At 35.7% G+C, this 21,646-nt stretch overlaps 2 protein-coding genes across 3 annotated transcripts; both read right to left on the reverse strand.

Annotated features, from left to right (window-relative positions):
- Positions 1-81: 81 nt before the first annotated feature.
- On the reverse strand, positions 82-15,539 carry gucy2cb (guanylate cyclase 2Cb). Its single transcript, XM_058793673.1, has 27 exons — positions 15,136-15,539; positions 13,987-14,099; positions 13,824-13,891; positions 13,085-13,300; positions 12,886-13,007; positions 12,603-12,702; positions 12,331-12,436; positions 10,659-10,800; positions 10,489-10,571; positions 10,289-10,403; positions 10,106-10,187; positions 9,905-10,007; positions 9,741-9,803; positions 8,292-8,363; positions 8,060-8,164; positions 7,889-7,975; positions 7,073-7,205; positions 6,827-6,964; positions 4,340-4,431; positions 3,720-3,811; positions 3,393-3,548; positions 2,845-3,037; positions 2,582-2,756; positions 2,232-2,330; positions 932-1,026; positions 676-752; positions 82-581 (listed from the first exon to the last, which is right to left on the reverse strand). The coding sequence occupies exons 1-27, from the start codon at positions 15,335-15,337 to the stop codon at positions 383-385; spliced, it is 3,228 nt and encodes a 1,075-aa protein (XP_058649656.1). The 5' UTR covers positions 15,338-15,539; the 3' UTR covers positions 82-382.
- Positions 15,540-19,036: 3,497 nt separating this feature from the next.
- csdc2a (cold shock domain containing C2, RNA binding a) lies at positions 19,037-21,602 on the reverse strand. 2 transcript variants are annotated; one of them, XM_058793939.1, is made up of 4 exons: positions 21,368-21,602; positions 20,666-20,875; positions 19,869-19,991; positions 19,037-19,757 (listed from the first exon to the last, which is right to left on the reverse strand). In XM_058793939.1, exons 2-4 carry the CDS (start codon positions 20,839-20,841, stop codon positions 19,595-19,597), a joined length of 462 nt encoding a protein of 153 aa, XP_058649922.1. In that variant the 5' UTR covers positions 20,842-20,875; positions 21,368-21,602; the 3' UTR covers positions 19,037-19,594. The 2 variants fall into 2 exon arrangements, with proteins under 2 accessions (XP_058649922.1, XP_058649923.1); XM_058793940.1 differs by lacking the exon at positions 21,368-21,602 and adding an exon at positions 20,979-21,356.
- Between the last annotated feature and the right edge of the window lie 44 nt (positions 21,603-21,646).

The raw sequence follows: 21,646 nt of genomic DNA on the forward strand, positions 1-21,646 counted from the left end.
ATTATAATATTTACATGAAAATTAAATATCTAATGTACGAAACATACTGTTACAGTCACATGCTCCATGAACAATCACTGAATAACGTCAGATGTACTGCAGTTTGTTGCAGTGTTTAACATCGCTGCATGGTTAAACGTATTAATGCAATTGCATTTAAAGTTTAGCTTATTGCTGTGTCAGATTAGATTAAGAAGGAGAAATAGAAGTTTACAACACTTAATAACAACTAATAATGTTAGATAACTCTATAATAATAAATCCAAATATACAGTATTTACATTTTGCAGTGATTTACACTGAAATCCAGTTCTGTTAGCAAAAAAGGGTTTGGTCCAGATGCACATGTGGCAGTGTGTTAGTTTAATGTTCAGCGTTGGATTTACAGGTATGTGCTAAAACTGTCACCGGTGGCCAGGTGGAGATACTCTGGCTGCTCTGTGCAATTCATTTCCACTTCCGCGCTGAGCTTCCTGGGACGTGCTGAAAGGGTCTTTCTCTTCCACAAGCTGGAGGGCCGCTTCTCTAGACACGTCTTTATCATTTGAGACAGGTCCTGCTGCAGATTCTGGAAGTTTTCCCTGCCAGGAGGAGAGTTCACAATAATGAAATCTAAGTAATGAATTCACAGTCGAGTTATGAGGATTGATATAGATCATAAAATGTTAAACTCACGCTGTTGGAGGTGTAGGCAGATTGTAATTCTGCCCTGTAACTCCGGTCAACCAGTATGTTGTTTCTTTTCCTTTACCCTGTAGTGTATATAAGGACCAATGCTGTTATTGTAAAACAAACTATTTCATTTAATATTTAAAAACTAAAAATATAAAAAGCTAATTCAAACTATTAATAAATATCATAATAGTGTAAATAACACTGATGAGAACAATCATTAAAACATTTTTACAAAAGTGAGAGACAATAATCACACCTTTAAGTAAGTTTCTCCTCTCTTTTCATACTCAAACTTGCAGTCTGTGCGTTGGAGAATGTTGATAGTCGACTGACTCACATGAATTCGTAGTGCTGGGGTGAAAAGATCAATGTAGAATAAAATACAGAATAGCAGTAGAGGGATTTCCCACAATGCTTTGGTTAGGGAAAGATGGAGAATAGATTTACAGTACCACTCAAAAGTCCAGTAACATTTAAAAAAAAAAAAAAAAAAAAGTAACATTTTACAGTTTTTCTCAATCTTTCTCAAGTTTTCTTTCAAATTTTTGGAAAGTTTCCACAAATTCATTGGAACATTTCTGCCCCTTTGTACCCCTACTTGCCGTTGCAATGAAATGTGGATCACAGTCTTGCCAATCAATCAAGTTTAGAAACATATAGTTTGCCCAGCACAATCATTACCATTTTTTAATGAGGATGAACATCACAACCCTAAAGAGCAGCAGCAGCTGCTGCAGTGCTGTATAAATACATATATATTTGTACATTACATTTGTGTTACGTGTAAACTATGAACATTCACAGTTGCTTGTTGTGGAAGAGCAATAGGAAGATATGAAAGAATGTGTGGTGCTGTTGTTAGGGGAAGACAACAGAGTGTGTAAAAATGAATAAGCAATGGTGAAATTTCAGTTTACATGTAACACATTTCTACAAAAATAAATGTACTGTATAAATAAAAATCTTCATTTCCTTTTTGTCCTAATACATTTTTACCTACTGTTGAAATATGTATCTAAAATGCTCAGTAAAATGCATATATACAAAATGAAATCTGTATATAACAAATATTTCCACGGTGAAAAAAACATCCAAACATTTTGACCAGTGTGGCTCGCACAATTACAAAAAAACGTTTTTCATTTTGGTGGCACTGGCCAAGTCACTGACACAATAACTAGGTTTTGAAGCATGAATTAAATGTTTTGGGTGAGTTACTACCTTTTGCAGACATGCAATAGGGTTCTGATGTTTCAGCACACAGTTTTGACAATTGCACATACAGTTTAGAGATTGTTTCAAAAAATGTGCAATTGAGAAAAACTATAATGCAATTTGAAGTAAGATTTTCATGTGACGGCAAAGCTGAATTTTCAACAGCCATTACTCCAGTCCTCAGTGTCATGTGATCCTTCAGAAATCATTCTAATATGCTGATTTGATGTTTATCTCTTATTATCAGTGTTGAAAACAGTTGTGCTGCTTAATCTATTTGTGAAAATCAGGATTCTTTGATGAATAGAAAGTAATTTCAAAATAACTGCAGCACTACTCACGTAGACCTGTGGACTCCATACGAGATGCTGTGTTGACAGTGTCGCCAAACAGGCAGTATCTGGGCATTTTAATTCCGACTACACCAGCAGCACAGGGCCCTGTGCACATTAGACAGACATATTACACACTATGGGTTTTTAATCAAAAAGTATATATATGTTTGAAGCGAGACTGTTCTGGGTCACTGATGACTTCTTCATTGAGATCTTCAACATTCTATTTTTTCTTACACTAACCCTTATATTTAAACACATTTTTTGCTGCTGTGCCGTTAAGAAATGCCCTCTGCAAAACTTTAGTTTATAAGAACTCAGTGTTGAGGGGAGTACAATGAATGAGTGGCCGTTACCTGAATGCACACCGATGCGGATCCACATGGGTATCCCAGGCAGATGCTGTAACTGAAATGTGCCCATGAAGGACAGGATGTCCAGTGCCATGCAGCAGATATCCTTTGCATGCCTGTTCCCATTGCGTCGAGGAAGACCAGACACCACCATGTATGCGTCACCAATCGTCTCCACCTGAAACAGATACACAAACGTCACTTTGGAATTACTGGATTTCTAGCACTATAGTCAACAAAACCCACTGTTCATTTGTCTGAAATACCTTATAGACATCATGATTGTCAAGGATGCTGTCGAAGTTTTTGTAGATGTCATTGAGCATGTCCACTACTTCCATGGGTGTGCTGAAGTGGCACAATGTGGTGAAACCCACAATGTCACTGAAGTAAATGGTAACCTCGTCAAAGAGCTCAGGTTCCACTTTCCCTGTTTCCTTTAGAGAGCGCACAACCGGCCTGCAACAAATCCAAAACATTGAGAGTTAATGATTTGATTAATTAGCTGGCAGTATTAACATTAAAGTCTATACAAGACTGTCTAGATAACAATAAAACACTAAAAAATGCATTTAGGCATCAAAAAACGATAATGTACACTGTGAAAGATTTATAATTATTTACAGTTTTGCTAAATATTAGGCTATATTTAACTAAATTGAACAGTAGATGACAGCAATGCTAATCTAAATGTAAAAATATGGAAAGCGAGCATGTACATTTTTTAAAAATCCCCAATACTGGCCAATAACAATGTGTTACTGATATATTGCGCATCTCTAATAAGATTCTGCAGTGTTTGTTGTGTTCAGACCCTGGCAGAAGCATGAAGTTCAGGCAGTCCGCTCTGTCTCTCTCAGCCTTGTACAGAGCTGTGCGTTCCTCAACCAGCCGCTCCAGGTTACGGGAATACATCTGCAGCCGGCGGATCAGGTTCTCCATGTAGCTCTCATGTTCCTGGTTGTCCAGACTATTCAAAATCAAATCAGGAAATCATTTATTAGAGACAGAATTATTATTTAATGGGAGTTTTAGATGGTCCTCATACATTCTAATGGTCTAATGTGCTTATTTCATGTTCTATGTGGTTACAATATCTTTAAGATTTTTCACTGGTTGAACAAAAGCATATAAAGGTGACCTGACAATCTTCCATAGAGTGTTTTCTATCTTTTTGAAGTCTGGTCTTCTGTCTGGGTCTTCATCCCAACAATTTCTGATCAGCATGCACACCTGGAGAAACAGATTATTGAGTACAGAACAATATTTCTATAACATTAATAATCTTAATGTTAATCTCAACATTTACTAATACATTTTTAAGATCAAACATTCTGTGAAGTCAATGCTCTGTGAAATATCATGAACATATTTATTAACTAACAAACAAAGGTTAATAAATGCTGTAAAAAATATACTGCTCATTGTTACTGTTAGTTGATGCATTAATAATGTTAACAAATAAGACCTTATTGTAAAGTGTTACCCATGTTACTGTTTTTCCAACCATTTTTTAAACACAGTAACCCATCAACTAATTCAACTAACTAATTTATTGGTCCTGCGGTGGGAGAAAATTCATTTCTAAAAGCACAAACACTCCAAGCTTTTAAATAAAATAAGATCATAAAAGCTGAATGCTTATGGCACATTTCCAACTGCAGGCTATTATGTGTCAACTGCCTGTATGTTTTGGCTGCTTTTCATAACTATTTGGCTGCCATTACAGTCAAACATATGCATAGATACACACATACATACCTCTTGTTCTCTTTCACTAGTGCTCTCAAAGTTTAGGTCAGGTCTGAAGAAAGAGGAGGTCATACTAGGGAATTGCACTCTGGCCAGTTTCTCTGGTAAAATAAATAAATAAACAAATAAATAATAATAAAAAGTGGATCAGTTAAAGGAATTGTTCACCTAAACCAAAAACAATTTCCAAATCTGTCTGAATTTCTTCTGTTAAACATACACTACCAGTCAAAAGGGTGAGTAAATGAATGACATAATCAACTTAAATATTAAACAAAACACAGTGCTCGCGAAACATGGCAAAAGTTTCTCTTGCTTCATTCAGTATCCTATCAGGGCGACCTGAATGTAACAGCATTCAGAAGGAGCCCATCTAATTCCCTTCAGAAGATATAAAGTTGGAGGAAATGAGAGGCTCTGAAGACTCTTTTGTTGAGCTGGAAATATTGGCTGAAAATATTTCCACGTTCCTCCACCACAATGGCAAAGCCATTGTTGATTCAGGTGGCTCCTCAACACCCTCTACCCAAATAGGGGGAAATATGGCCATTTTTCTCTGCTGTGGCAGAACTATTTTTGGTTCAGTTTGAGGAACCTGAACAGCAAACTCCACCTGATGAAGTGAAAAACAGTAGCTGAACCACTGATGGTTCAGGAAGCACATCAACATCTTACTCCACCTGCTGAGGAGAACATACTGCCATCTCTGTCCACTGTGGACAAACCATTGACAATTCAGGAGGCATCTGATAAGGTGGAGAAAGAGTGTCTACCAGAAAGACGAAGGAGTAGAAGGACAAAGCGGGAGAGAAAGACAGACCCTTCAACTATAAAATGTCCAGATGCAAGTCCACCACCAGAAAAGGCAAAACTTGCTTGGATGGACATCAGTACTGCACACAATACCAAGGTTGAAGATGAAATTCCTGAAAAGCATAAGTGAGGGAGTGAAATGATCGTAGAGCTGGATCTGAGAAAAGAAAAAGAGGAGAGAAAGACTGAATATGCAACTCCACCACCTGCAAAAGCAAAGCTTGCTTGGATGGAGTCGGACAGTGCAAAAATTACGCATATGAATAAAAGAGAAAATGAAAAGACAAAGCCCAAAATTCAAGCAAGCAAAATAGAGGATACAAAGACAGAGCAGGCAGCAAATATCATTTCACCGCCAGCAAAGGGAAAAATTAGGGACATACAGGAACCTGAATGCAGCAGCAAAATCAGCCGACAGCAGGGATTTCTTTTTATTTATAAAATGGCAGAGAAAGAAAAACTGAAAATCAAAAAGGAAGAGAAATATAAAGGCAGTTACTGAACAAAAATATGTCAATGATCCATCTATGAAACACCTGCTCATCAACAAATTATGTTTTATTAACAAAGTTCGGGAGGAGCACGTTCAGATAATTAACCTAATTAACACGAGAGGAGCACAATCAGTACCTCACTTACCTCTGTTCATTGACAGTTTTCCAGAATCCCTCCACCTCCCCTTCTCCACACTTACAACTATTCCTGTCCTAACCTGTAGGGGGGTACTCTGGGTTCAGGCCAAAAATTCTGAGCTCGGAGCCCTCCCCTCAGACGAGGAGCGTCTCGCTGCAGCCCACAAGATCCAGGGGGCGTGGTTGGATCCAGATCCAACTCCTCCCACCTTACATATACCTAAACCTACCAATCTCCACCCCCTGATCCCTAAACCCACCCCATCTCCACCCCTAAACCTACATCTCCACCCCCTGGATGTGGATCCAACCACGCCCCCTGGATCTTTGGACTGCAGCGAGCCCTACTTGCCTCAGACAGCACGCCAAATACGCATAAACTTTATTCTATTTATTATATGTAAGTGTGAAGTCATATAGAACCTTGAGGACGGTCAGTTTGACAGGTGGTGGAAGACAAGAAAGATCAGACTCTCCAGTAAAAAAAATCACAATATAAATCAAGATCCTTGTACAAATGTTGTTCATGTCTTAATATGTCCTGCTGCTGTCTTACATTGAAAAAAAAAAAAAACATTAACATTTAGGTAACTGAAGCAAATAAAAAATAAAACCTTTTATTTTCTGATTTAAATATTTAATCTGTAGACAAAAATAAAATCTCCATCTAATTGTAGGTCTGTGGGGCGTATGTAATTGCACATGATGATATTTTAACTCATAATTATATTTCATGCACGTTTGTATAATTTGCACCATATTTTTAATAAAACAACAATTTTAATCTTTATAATGAAACTATAAAACATTTTGGCAACTTTAAAGCTTCATTCCCTATTCATTGTAATTGCATGGATAAGAGCTACCAGCATATTATTCCAAAAAAACAAACAAAAAAAAACTTTTTTTGTGAGTAAATGATTGAGTTCAGAATTTAATTTTTTTGGCTTAACTATGGTTTCAAAATTAAACATCGCATGTAGCATAAACAAATGCACGCATGATGGGATATCACCAGTAGGTGTCACAGTTGAATGCGGCTTTCTCTCACCAGTACGATCAGAGCAGGCGCTTGTATAGAATGTGCACTTTCTCATCATGATCTCCTGGGAAATGATAGCAAAACTGTACACGTCTCCTTTCTGAGAGGTCCCCTCCTTCCTCAAGTGTTCAGGGGCCGTCCACAGATCTGAGACAAGCAGAAACACAAAAGGAAATGGTTAACCAAATAACTATTCCTAATAATGTAGGAATAACTGAGATTCTTTTCCATGATAAAAATAAACCACCCTTTCACCTTTACTGGGACGTAGAATTGTATTGAAGCCAAAGTCTGCAATCTTCACTACCATACGGTTGTCAACCACGCAGTTAGTCGATTTAAGACGCCCGTGGACTGCAATGTTGCTTGCATGGAGATAAGACATGCCCTGCAGGAGGGCAAAGAGTTCATGCAAGAAACTAGGTTAGTACAGTACAAATACATAACTATTAATAGATAGCCTATCTTAAACCATCTATCCAGGCACAGCTATATGCAAATACATTTTAAATGTAATGAAATAGTTCACCCAAAAATGAAAATTTAATACACAATCAACACGAATAAAGTCCATCAATTAATGTGCATTTTATGAAGCATAACCTGCATGTCTGTAAAAACATTAAAATAATCATAAAGGCATTTTAACTTTAAACCATTTATAATCCATAATGATGCTTCCTTCAGTGAAAAAGTCCATCACCTGTCCATTCACATCAATACCCACCGACATGTTTAGATGATCGTGCTTGATCTGTGCATATTTCTCTCCTGATTCAGATTAGATGATTTTTCACTGGAGAGATATTATGGATAGAGTAATTGTGGATTATTGTGATTATGTTTTTATCAGCTGTTTGAACTTTAATTCTGAAGGCACCCATTCACATGTCTGATGAAGAAACAAACTCGTCTACATCTTGGACGGCCTGAGGGTGAGTAAATTTTCAGCAAATTTTCATTTTTGGTGAACTATTCCTTTAAGCAATTTCTCTAGGCACAGCTATATGCAATCAATCAATCAATAAATCATTATAAATCAAATTATAAACACCTGTATCATTCCATTACCTTTGCAATGTCATACATGACAGAGATCTTAAACTGCCAGTCCATGAAGGTCTCTTCTGGGTATGAAATCTTATCATTGAGCGCATACTAAAAGAATAAATAAAAACATATTATAGTGTTTGTCTACTAAATCAGACTTTAAGATACCTTTAATGTAATTGTAATACTCACTCTAAGGGATCCTCTCTCTCCATATTCAAACACGCCAAAATACTCATTGTCACATTTGACTGTCCCATAAAATTTGGTCAGGTTGTAATAATCAATTTTCAATAGCTGAAATGGAAGTGGCATAATGATATTGGTTGTGAACAACAGAAAGTTACTTAAAAGTTTTTCTTTATCTTAAAATGATTCAATGTCAGTGTTTTGTTGTTCAGTGAAGAGAATGAAGTCCCATTACCGCGTTGAGCTCTATCCTCTGTCTTTCAGTGAAGCTTTCATCTGTAAGCCTTAATTCCTTAAGGATAACAATCTATAAAGAAACAAACCTTATTACAAAAACTCAGAGTAATGGAATAATCAGGGATGCAAACAAAAAAAGGTGACAAAGTCACGCAACACCCTCCGCATTTTTTAAACAATTATACAATATTTAAAAGCCTCATTATTTTTAACTTTACAGTTGTTCAGTAAAATTCACTTTAAAATTCACTTTTCATTCATGGAGATGATGAAAACGTGCCAAAAAAAAACTTGTGGAAAACAAAGACTTTTGAGATGACAACTACACGAAATTACCATTATATCCAGTAGATGGCAGCAGAGGATCACTCAATAGCTCAGTTGCCATTTCCACTCCCTAGTTTTCAGGTCTTGATTTTGAATTTATTATAAAATGATGACTATAACACATTTTAGGACTGTACTGTACTGTACTGAAGCAGCAAGTACAATTAAATAATAATGCATTAAATATTTTGAAGTATTTTTAGATTTAATTTAAAACTACATATCTTTCTTGCCTTAAAAAGGATACATCAAAAAGAGTGTTTTAACTGTAGAAGCTACTAAATATATTCATGTTGCTGTTGTAGTTTTGTTACTCTGAACTTATTCTGCATCACCTAATGCACAGGTCTATTTTTGACATCGGTTTGTCAGATTGATCGTTCCGCCCCGGCAGTTATCACTGTCAATCATAGCAATGACTGACGGAACAATTTAGCGGATTCACTTGCGTAATCTTTTACACTCGTGTTTGTCACTCTTGAAACAGTATATGTGGACATTCAGTACTTTTAGACAAACAAAACTTTTCTTCAAATTGTCAATGAATTACGTAGAGATTCTAGAGAAACAGAGCAAAGCTCTTATAGCGCAACTGACCGAGCTTACGCGAAAACTCCTGATAAATCAATGACTAACTACACAAACAATCTCTTATTTATACCGTGTGTATGCGGTTTTTTCTCTCTCTCTGGTTATATTAGGTAGATCTGCAAGTGTGTAGAACTGTAAATTTACGAAAACAAAAAAGAGTTCAGAGGGGATTCTTCTGATTAACCTACAGAAAACACCTCTGACTGGCCATTGCTTTCAACAGAGATGCCTGTGATTGGCTAAAATACTCAACGCTGCAAAAACACGCAAATAAACTTGTGGTTTTGTAATTCGACATCAGAGCATGTACACAAAAACACACAGGAGCGTTTAAAAGTGGTTGACTACAAGTGGGTACAGACATGAATTGGTACTAATGGTAGGCTACTGTAAAAAGACCCCCACCCCACCAAAAACACTTTTTCATTGGATCTACACAAATGTCATAGATGACCTATTTTGATCTCAAAAAGGTGAGGAGTTTGCATCTATGAATCATTTTAGATAAAAGCGAGAATTTATACAGTACCTTTTTATCATAACGTGCACGGCGTAGGATGTAGCTACTATTTTGTGTGGAGTCTTCCTCAATCTAATGACAAGAGATAATTAAATATGTAACATTTTAAAAACATTTAGTTTTTAATAACATTTTAGTATAAAAGTAAATAAACTTTGATGCCAGTGCATTACCTTCAGACTGATCATATTCCACTCATTCGACTCTAAAGGCATAATGAGCTCGGAGGAAATATGAGACCATCTTTTTTGCATGTGACGGTAATGTCTATTTTGCCTTTAAAATGCATACAAATATATAAAACAATAAATATATTGCTACATACAATTTCATAGAATAAAAGTGTTTTTTTTAAACAAAAGTATCGCTCTAACCAGTAAAAGATGAAGGCAAGCGTGCCCATGATCCCCACAACAGCAGTACACAATACTATGACAATGATGTTGAATTGCAAGTCTAAATAAATAAATAATGTTTTTATATAAACACACAGTACATTTATTTCATAATATACAATAAAACTTGATGCTTTTGAAAAATGATGGAATCCTCTGTACCTGTGGGATCTGGCCGGTCTTCAGGCAGACGGAGATGAGGCCAAATGAAGGAAGGATTGCTGTCCTTTAGCTGTGTGTGGTTGGTGGATGTGTTGAACTCATAAAGAATTTTGTACTAAAGTTCAAAAGAAGTCGGTTTTAATGAATAATCACTCCACAGTTCCACAGATAGAATGATATGTCTGAAATCTCTGGCATACCTCATTGTTGCTGTTAGTGTAGATCAAAGAAAATGTGAGATCCCTGTCACCATATTCATCCAGCTGATAATCTCCAGCTATACCTGTGGTATGGGTTTTTCAGATTTGTATTATCCTGTGGATCTACCAAAGCAAGTCCAATATTATGAGAAATGACTGAAGCTTTTTACCTTTGAAAGACACATTTCTGAAGTAGTTCATACTGACAGACTCCATATCCTGAATTTCTGAGGACGGCATCTTCCACATGGTCCTCATCACCTGTTTGAACAGCAGCACTGCATCATGATACGCTGCAATATAATCATTCATCTGCGCACAGAACAGTGAGAAGATGAGAATGAATGCTTCTTAATCCATAACAGGTAAACATCAGTATGTGAATGTGAAAAATGAGCAAACTAACACGCAAGAAGACCACATTTAAAATTGTCCTACAAACTCTGCCTCTATCATTTATAGATGCCTTTTATATTATTTGACATTATATAAATTTTAAAAGTCTATCATAAAAATATAAATTATTTCATTTTAAAACTATCTAAACAAAGATCAAAAAAAAAAAAAATGTCAATAATTATTGTGTGAAAAACGGTTATGACTGTTTTACAGTTGTGTCAAATACGTGTGAAAATACACAATCATTGTAAAGTTTACAGTTCACAAGGTTTTTTAATCATTTTTAAAGTCTCTTATACTCACCAAGGCTCCATTTATTCAATCAAAAATACTGTAAAACAGTAATAGTACTACAATTTAAAATAACTGCTTTCTATTTTTAATATATTTAAAAAATATGTTTAAAAATGTTTCATTAATTCCTGTGATAATTCCATTACTCGAGTCTCATATGATCCTTTAGAGATCATTCTAATATGCTGATATGATGCTCCAAAAACATTTCTTGTTGAGAGCAATTGTAATTCTTAATCTTTTTGTGGAATCTATGATACACTTTTTTCAGGATTCTTTGAATTGAACTTTCAAAAGAGCAGCATTTATTTGAAATAGAAATCTTTTTAACATTGTAAATGTCTTTATTATCACTTTTGATAATACTTTTGAACAATAGTGTATTATAAATGTACTGTATTTACTGATTGATATTTAAATGTGTGTATTTACCATACACTACATGGACAAAAGTATTAGCACACACTTCTTAATTATTGAATTCAGGTGTTTCAATCAGACCCATTGCCACAGGTATTTAAAATCAAGCACAGAGCCATGCAGTCTGCATTTCCAAACATTTGTGAAAAAATGGGATGTTCAGAAGAGTTCAGTGAACTTTTCATCCCTGCTAGATATTCCACAGTCAACTGTAAGTGGTATTATTGGAAAGTTGAACCATTTAGGAAAAGCAGCAAGAAGCAGAAGATCATGAAGTCACAGAGCAAGGCCACCGAGTGCTTGGTTCTGAGTCCATAGCTGAACCAAAATTCCTCTGGCATTAACAGAAACTGTGGAGATGGAGCTTCATGGGTTTCTATGGCTGTATGCAAGCCTCACATCACCAACAATGCCAGGTGTCAGATGGAGTGATGTAAAATACACTGCCACTGGACTCAAAATCATGTGGAAAGCCTTCCCAGAAGAGTGGAAGATGTTATAGCCGCAACAGGGGACCAACTCCATATCTATGTATTTAGAATGCAATGTGGGTGTAATGGCCAGGCCAATACTTTTGTCCATATAGTGTATGTAAACTAGAAATAAATATAACAAGGAAAATGTAATTTCTGGGACAGAATGAATGGTGATTGAGATTCTGTTTGAGATTTCAGAATATGTTTTGACCTGTCAGGACATAAATAGGGCATAAATAAAAACTTTACCCACCGTGTTGTTACCAGAAGTGTCAATGGTGTATTGTCTTGTGTTGGGCATTGTTAGCACCAGGACATTTTTCATAGCTTCATTAGATGTCTCATTATAATATCTGTCGCTGTGAGAGAAAGTGTAGACTTTGTAGACTTTTTAAATTAGGCTTTTTGAGATCAGCATAGTTATATTACTCAGTTAGCTGGTTATCCATGCACATTTAGTCATGAACAGTAGATATGAAATACATTACTAGCTCTCTAGATTAAAGAAAGCAAGAGTTGACTGACTTGTAAAGGTCAATCAGAAGAAAAGCGATCCGATGATCAGAGTTCATAGTGCCGTTCTTCAGATCCATGATGTCATCAGGTGTTCCACATAAAATGACCACTTTAAAACAGAAATCGAGTAACAAAAATAAATAAATAAATAATAACAATATTGCACTGAAACTTATCAGACTTTTGGAAGATTTTTGACCAGAGACACGCATGAAGGCATACATTAACATAAGTAAAACATTTACAAATTAAGGTTATTTTTCCTTAGTATTCAAATAAAATAAGGTCTCACAGTTACTCTCCCGGCCATTACTTCCCAGAGCTGTACTGAGGTCATCCTCTTTTCGCAGAATCACAATTTTGTCTAAACTAGGAGAAAAGTTGCCTGAAGCCACCTCAAGAGCATTTATGTACCTACAGACACAGACCCAAAATCATACAGAGAACCATATGGGAATATCTCTTATAATGTACAATCACTACATACTCACCAGAAACAGTCCTCTGTGTTATTCTGCTTCTTGTATATATACGCTGTTTTCCATTTAGGCTTGATATTATCTGTGACATTCCAAAAGTGAATGAAGAAGCTGGAGATTTTTCTTGCTGGAGGCAGAAGTCGAGTCAGATCTCTCTTGAAGTCACAGGACAATCCAAAGCTTCCGGCTGAGATGATGGGCATGTTGAGGTTCAGACCAATCTCCAGACTACAAATGTGGTCACACACATATCACATGCATGCAAATTGACCAAAGTTTTTGCTTTATGATCGTTTTCTAATCTTACACTAGCTTTTAGTCATTAAATAGCATATATTTTATTTTTAGTTTAGTTGGTCAAAAGTACTTGCTTTGTAAGTAAACATAAACATAGACAGACTATCCACTACTTTAAATGGTTTGAGTTAGCAACTTAAGCCATAACTCATATCATAACACTTAAATGGATGTTATTTAAAATGTATTATCATTTAAACTATATAAATTCAACTCCTTGAACTTTTATTTAATTTATATTATCTATATTATATTATATTATTTATATTATAAGTCCAAATTAAAAAATATATATATACTTTTAAGATTAAAAATACCAACAAATGCACATTTAATACACTTCTTTTTCACAAGAAGTGATAACTGATTTGAAATGGATTTCTAAGCATTTAGGCAAACCTAAGGATCTTCTGAGGATCAAGAGCAAGTTCTGTAAAAGCAAAATCGAACATACTCAACCATCTGGAAAGTGGCGTAAGTGCAGGTTGGTCCCAGCAGAGTACATCCCTCCTCGCCTGCATTCTAGAAAGAAATCACAACCGTCAGTGGGAAGACACTTCATATATAGTGTAATTTCTATAAAGTATGTCTAAGGAATTAAGAAGACCAGAACTGACCGCAAGATCGTTTAAAATTTCAACCCCCTCACAGGCGCTACTGGCGCAGCCTTTTTTCAAGTAGTAAATGGTTTTAAACCCTCTGAATTTTACCTCTAATTGGGGATTCTCCTCTAGAAAAAAGGTGGGAAAAGAAACAAATTAGATTCAAACTATATCAATTTAGAACTGACATGATTATTTCAAACTAAACTACATTTCATATGTATTCATAGTTGTCATAAAATCTTATGTTTCTTTTGTTTAACATAATTAGGCTATGACTTTGCAAGACTGTAATTTATGGCAAGCCGTTTTAGTTTAAAATATATTCCCAGTATTACTTGTCGTAATTGCATTTTTATGACTAGTAACAAGTCAATTAAAGAGCTCTACGATTAAATTCTTACTTGTAACAATTATAGTTAGAGAGCTCTCTAATTCAATTATTACTATATGAATTCCAATTACAGAGCTCTCTAATTCAATTATTACTAGTAAAAATTCCTTCCTTAGAGAGATCCATCAATGAATTTTTACTAGTCATATGTCTCCATTGACTTCAATTCATTTTTAATTACAGAGCTCTACAACTGAATTTTTACTTGTAAGAATTACAATTAGAGAGCTTTACAATTGAATTCTTACTAGTAACTATTCCAATTAGAGAGCTCTCTAATTAAATTTTTACTAGTAACCATTCTGATTAGAGAGCTCTATAATTTAATTATTACAAGTATGAATTCCAGTTACAGAGCTCTCTAACCGAATTGTTACTAGTAAGAATGCAATTGCAGAGCTCTCTAATTCCATTAGGGAACTCTATAATTCAACTGTTACTATTGAACTAGAGAGCTCTCTAATGATAATTTTTACTAGTAAGAGCTGAATTGTAGAGCTCTCTAATTCAGTTCTTACTAGTAAGAATGCAATTGCACAGCTCTTTAATTAAATTAGATAGCTCTAATTGTAACTAGTAAAAAAAAAAATTATTTTCTAAATGGCATTGTTACTTGTAGGATTTTAATTATAGAGCTCTCTAAGTGAATTGTTACTAGTAAAAATGTAAGTACAACAAGTAACGCTGGGAACATTTTAAGCTAAAAAGGCTTGCTGTAGTAATTTAAATAGACTCTCTTCATATTCTGTTAAGTTAGGATCATACTTTACCGTCTTTAGAGATCTCAGAATCATTTCCAACAGCTCTCAGCACCGCCGGCTTTACAAAATTGATACTCCAGGGCGACACATCGTCATCCAATAAAATAACATTCATCAGAAGTGGTCCATTAAAGCAAGACTCTTTCATGAAGTGACTTTGCTTTAGGAGTGTCCATGATAAACATGCAAATAACCAGATACAGTAATCCATATTCAAATGTTAAGTAGACAAAAAGACAAAAAATAAAGTCTCTCTGCCTATGAGGTCAGCAAAATGTTTACTTTGAATTGATTTTCATTGCAACGTGTTTGTAGTAGTCTAGCTATTTTTTGAGTTAAATCCAGAAGACTTCATCTTTTATATTCCAAAAATGGAAAATGTAGAGGAAAAGTAAAAAGACTTTTATCCAAGCTAGTCTTTTGTCCAAGACAAGCACACTTTCACACTGATCACTGTGCTCTCACCTGAGGGTGTTAATGAACAACAAAGTCAGTAGTCGTGTCTCAAAACCTAGTGTGCTGCCTACATAGACAGCATTTATGGGCACATTTCCAGCCAGACAGCTTTTTTTTTTTTTTTTAGCTGTCTACTATATAGCTAGTTCACTATGCTAACTCACACAGTAACTGTCAGTAAGAGTGAAAGTTTAAGCCTCATTAATACTCTCATAGAGAAGCTTTTATATACATATATGAATCTGTGTGTAAGTAATCAAATTTCTGTCAAAGCAACTGAAGCAGAAGCTCTTAGGGTCTATTGAACACTATTGTGCAGAGGACGGTGAGAAGGAGTGAAGGACAAAGGTTGAGTCATAAAACCATAGTCCTGTGATAAATGGATGCATCATAAAAGCAATCAGAATGAAGCACCTTGTCGTGTTTGTTTTCCCAGCTGAGAGCAGGAAAATAGCCTACATCAATTACTCTCTGATGCATGTTATAATTTGTTGTGCTCAGGTTTATTATTTGCATGTCTACATTTTTATTTTATTTTATATATTGACTATATTATATACAATATATTATTTAAATGTAATTTTAAGGTTTCATTTATACCCGAGATTGTGTATTTGTTGGTGTTTTAGAATATACAGTGGGTACGGAAAGTATTCAGACCTCCTTAAATTTTTCACTCTTTGTTATATTGCAGCCATTTGCTAAAATCATTTAAGTTCATTTTTTTTCCTCATTAATGTACACACAGCACCCCATATTGACAGAAAACACAGAATTGTTGACATTTTTGCAGATTTATTAAAAAGAAAACTGAAATATCACATGGTCCTAAGTATTCAGACCCTTTGCTCAGTATTTAGTAGAAGCACCCTTTTGATCTAATACAGCCATGAGTCTTTTTGGGAACGATGCAAAAAGTTTTTCACACCTGGATTTGGGGATCCTCTGCCATTCCTCCTTGCAGATCCTCTCCAGTTCTGTCAGGTTGGATGGTAAACGTTGGTGGACAGCCATTTTTTGGTCTCTCCAGAGATGCTCAATTGGGTTTAAGTCAGGGCTCTGGCTGGGCCATTCAAGAACAGTCACGGAGTTGTTGTGAAGCCACTCCTTCGTTATTTTAGCTGTGTGCTTAGGGTCATTGTCTTGTTGGAAGGTAAACCTTCGGCCCAGTCTGAGGTCCTGAGCTCTCTGGCAAAGGTTTTCGTCCAGGATTTCCCTGTACTTGGCCGCATTCATCTTTCCCTCGATTGCAACCAGTCGTCCTGTCCCTGCAGCTGAAAAACACCCCCACAGCATGATGCTGCCACCACCATGCTTCACTGTTGGGACTGTATTGGACAGGTGATGAGCAGTGCCTGGTTTTCTCCACACATACCGCTTAGAATTAAGGCCAAAAAGTTCTATCTTGGTCTCATCAGACCAGAGAATCTTATTCAGGTGTTTTGTGAATCTTATTCATGTGTCTTGCACTGAGGAGAGGCTTCCGTTGGGCCACTCTGCCATAAAGCCCCGACTGGTGGAGGGCTGCAGTGATGGTTGACTTTCTACAACTTTCTCCCATCTCCCGACTGCATCTCTGGAGCTCAGCCACAGTGATCTTTGGGTTCTTCTTTACCTCTCTCACCAAGGCTCTTTTCCCCCGATAGCTCAGTTTGGCCGGACGGCCAGCTCTAGGAAGGGTTCTGGTCGTCCCAAACGTCTTTCATTTAAGGATTATGGAGGCCACTGTGCTCTTAGGAACCTTAAGTGCAGCAGAAATTTTTTTTGTAACCTTGGCCAGATCTGTGCCTTACCACAATTCTGTCTCTGAGCTCTTCAGGCAGTTCCTTTGACCTCATGATTCTCATTTGCTCTGACATGCACTGTGAGCTGTAAGGTCTTATATAGACAGGTGTGTGGCTTTCCTAATCAAGTCCAATCAGTATAATCAAACACAGCTGGACTCAAATAGAAGGTGTAGAACCATCTCAAGGATGATCAGAAGAAATGGACAGCACCTGAGTTAAATATATCAGTGGGTCTGAATACTTAGGACCATGTGATGTTTCAGTTTTTCTTTTTTAATAAATCTGCAAAAATGTCAACAATTCTGTGTTTTTCTGTCAATATGGGGTGCTGTGTGTGCATTAATGAGGAAAAAAAATGAACTTAAATGATTTTAGCAAATGGCTGCAATATAACAAAGAGTGAAAAATTTAAGGGGGTCTGAATATTTTCCGTACCCACTGTAAAAAAAAAGTTGAGCCAACTTAAAATTTTGAGGCAACCAGCTTCAGCAGATTTTTGAGTTTTCTCAACTTGACGTTTTAAGTTTATACAACAAAAATTTGAGAATCCCCCACAAAAATAAGTAGAGCAAACTCAAAAATCTGCTGAAGCTGGTAAAACAATTTTTTTAAAGTTTGCTCAACATTTTTTTTTTACAGTGTACTTAAGGACAGCTAAAAACGCTGTATAAAAACAAATAAATAAAAATAAAAAAGCACACTTCATTATAATCTTGATCTTTTTCTTGTTAAATTTACTTGAATGTGTCACACTCATTATTTTGTGCTTATACAAGTTCCTTTCCAACACATTTATGTACTTGGTGCTTCCCCTCAATAATGATTATCATATCAAACAATAGTTTTGGCAGTTCATATATTTATGGTTCCATTTCATTTACGACTTCTGAGGAAACTCTGTGAAGTAAATCTTATTGTAATCTGGGCCATCAGACGTCAGCAGACATCATAAGTCATAGCCTATCAATCAATCAATCAATCTATCTATCTATCTATCTTTTTTTAACTGTCCGTTCTCTTCTAGCTAACATGCACATAAATAAATGTGTGATTTTATAAGGTGATAAAGAAAAGTAGCTTTGTGTCTTTGTAGAATTGCCCCATAACTAGTTGCTGGTTTATGAGCTGAGGGTGCAATATAAAATGTATTATAAAAGTGTGTAAATAAAAATGTATTATCCTTTTGTAGTTTTTTGTATTGCTTTCAATCAGTTTTTATGATGTACTGCTCCCTCTAATGGTCATTTGTACACATGTGGCTCACTAAACACCCCTCCCCTCTCTTCCTTTCCGCCAATAGAAGCCACTACAGCACATCTTAACTCATTGCTTTGACACTGGATAATACTGTATGATATGTGTATTTATTTTCCCATGTTATGTATATTTAATATATATTTATATTTGTTGTTATACATATAATAATTAAAATTAATTCAATATATCATATTTTAATATTCATTTTAATTCCTGATTACGCATTTACTTTGGCAGTCTCCATGTTTTCAGTTGCATTTTATCTTTATAAGCACAGCTTCATTTACATAACCTGTAAGGTATTTAAAAATGTAAACATTTTTAAAAATCTGAAAGTAGAATAAAGTCATAACTTACATTTTGTTTTAATGGATAAGAAATATTAAGGAAAAACACTGCATCATGTTCTTTCAGTTTTATTAGAATTATCATAAGAAGCATTGTTCTTGACAAAATGAACTACTGTGATTTTGGGATTTGTAACTTTCTTACAGAAAACTATTATCAGTCCTATCAATCACAATTAAAGAAATGGAAGTTTTCATTGATGTGCATTAATTTATTTTAGGAAATCGGTTTTACATAAATGACTTGGACATACACATCACAATGAACTGTACATAAAGTGAAAATAAATACATAATTAATTACATATAAATGACAAAATTTCAAACAAGGGAAACACTGCTGCTTTTTGTTTCACAGTTATGTTATGTTCTGCCAATGCTATATTAAAGCTCAGCTGACTTGCATCTCAAAACATTTTCCAAACAGACTTCTCACCGACTTCCTGTTGCTTATTTGCCAGACCGGAGAAAACAACAGTTGCATAACCCTAATTGCTATTCCATCCCTATCCTACTTACACATAACACCATTTTACGCCAACATGAGCACCTCAAGTTAAACCCCTGCCTTTATCTCTCCCTCTCTGCCTTTATTCTTCTGTTGGGCTCTGAATGTGTGAGCTAGGAGCTGATAACTTGCCCAGACCAGGTCTCATGCTTTCTTCCGGAAGACAGGTTGGTGATGACCACCTCAACGGCTTGGAACTTTAGGTTCTTGGGAGGAACAGGACACACTTTGTAGGTCACCTCATCCCCCTCCATCGGCACATATTCACCCTCAATACTAAAAAGAAAGAGTATAATATAATATAACTTAATAAATAGCGTAATAAAAATTCTCTATATAATATTTTTTATAACATTTTAAAAAACATTGTTATATTTTCACACTTACTCTGAGATGTGAACAAATATGTCTTCTCCTCCATGGGAGGGGCGAATGAATCCATGACCTTGTGACCTTGAGAAGTTCTTGCAAATGCCCTTGAAGACAGGTCCAGATTTGGCTCTTACGGATCTGACAAAATACCAGAGGAAAGAGGCTCTAGATCAACTTATAACACTTTGTTTTGGTAATAAGAAGCACAAAACGTCTCTTTAAGTTTCATTGAAATGAACACAACAATACATCGAATTAACCAGTCATTTTTCCCAATGCATCTATTCTCTAGGCCATTTTACAACACAATAACAATTATTTTCATTTTATTTATTCATACATTTCAGCATCCATTAGCTAGTCAATATGCAGAACTCCCTCCAAAATCTAACATTTTTAAATATTGTTTTACTTCTGCTTTTGACAATAAATAATCATTACAATAATAAAAATGCATTATACGTTCTCTGTTTTATATATATATATATATATATATATATATATAAAATCAGTATAATAATAATCATGTCATAATTTTGTCTTTTTATGACACAATTTTCTTTTTATGTTTCATTATTTATTCATTTTATTTTATATATTCGCTCTAAGATGTCTTAAATTGCTATGTGTTTTTCACTCTCTTTGGCACTTATCGGTATCTCCAATACTGAAGAATAAAGCAGAAAAGTGTCAATATCTGTAAAAAAAAAAACTGCATCGGCTACTTTAAAGTCAGACAAAATAATATTAAAAAAAGTCCAAAATCTTGCATCACATTTACACAAAGTACATGGAATGCTTTTGGTACTCACGCTGAATAGGTACGTGTGCGTTTGGTTGGCAGTGGACTAAGAGGTTCCCCTGTTTGGGGCGGTTTCCTCTCAAAGACATTACTGCCCTCTCTCAGGAAAGGCAATGAAAGTGAGACAGGTTTATGTGGACAGTGCGGCTTTCGATCAGATGTAGACGTGCTGTCTGAATCAGCCATTGGTGTGAAGTTCACTGGAGATGAGATGAGGCCTCTGTGGTTTGAAAAAATGGTTTTGAAACACACAAACAAGCAAAAATATTTGCATTATATTTGATATGAAACGTTAAACAGTTGCTTTGAAATATCCATCCTGCCTGACTTAATCTGCTTTTACTGAAGAGACGTTTTTATGTGTTGTGTTGATCTCTCTGCACTCAAATCTGGATGCAGCAGCTGCATCAGGACCACATCGGATCTTCTTATTAGGGGCGACTGTTTTCCTCCTTCATATTGTTTCCCTTTCATTGTTTTCCAATGCGCCAAGGGTTTCTTCCCTGTAGTCTAAGAAAGCCTTATCGACAGTGACTCTGATTAAACTGTGAGTACGTGTGTTTTGTTATCATATTATCAACCGGCGCTCCACAATGAGGGTTGTTGACAAACGTAGTCCACAGTATGCGACACCATAACAGTAAAGGCGTATTCAATCAACGGTAATATATACGGACAGGAAAATATAATAGGACAACGATGGAATTCTTACCGTACTGTACGTTATAGTGGATACCAATCTGTCGGTTGATATCTCTTGCGCTGCGGATACAAATATTTCTACATAGCTACATTAGAATCCAGTATTAAATGCCTGAGTACTATCATTCGTGGTCCACACATTCAATTCAAGGGACCCCTACGTAGCATACAATAAATGAGGTTACGGGAGGAGAGGGAGGGACACACCATCAAAATTGAACGCGAGAGACGCGACGCGACAAAACAAAAACGCTCCAATTATAATCAACGACACTACAGAATCCTGACG

Source organism: Onychostoma macrolepis, chromosome 12 (genome assembly GCF_012432095.1).
Source record: "Onychostoma macrolepis isolate SWU-2019 chromosome 12, ASM1243209v1, whole genome shotgun sequence".
NCBI classification, from domain to species: domain Eukaryota; kingdom Metazoa; phylum Chordata; class Actinopteri; order Cypriniformes; family Cyprinidae; genus Onychostoma; species Onychostoma macrolepis.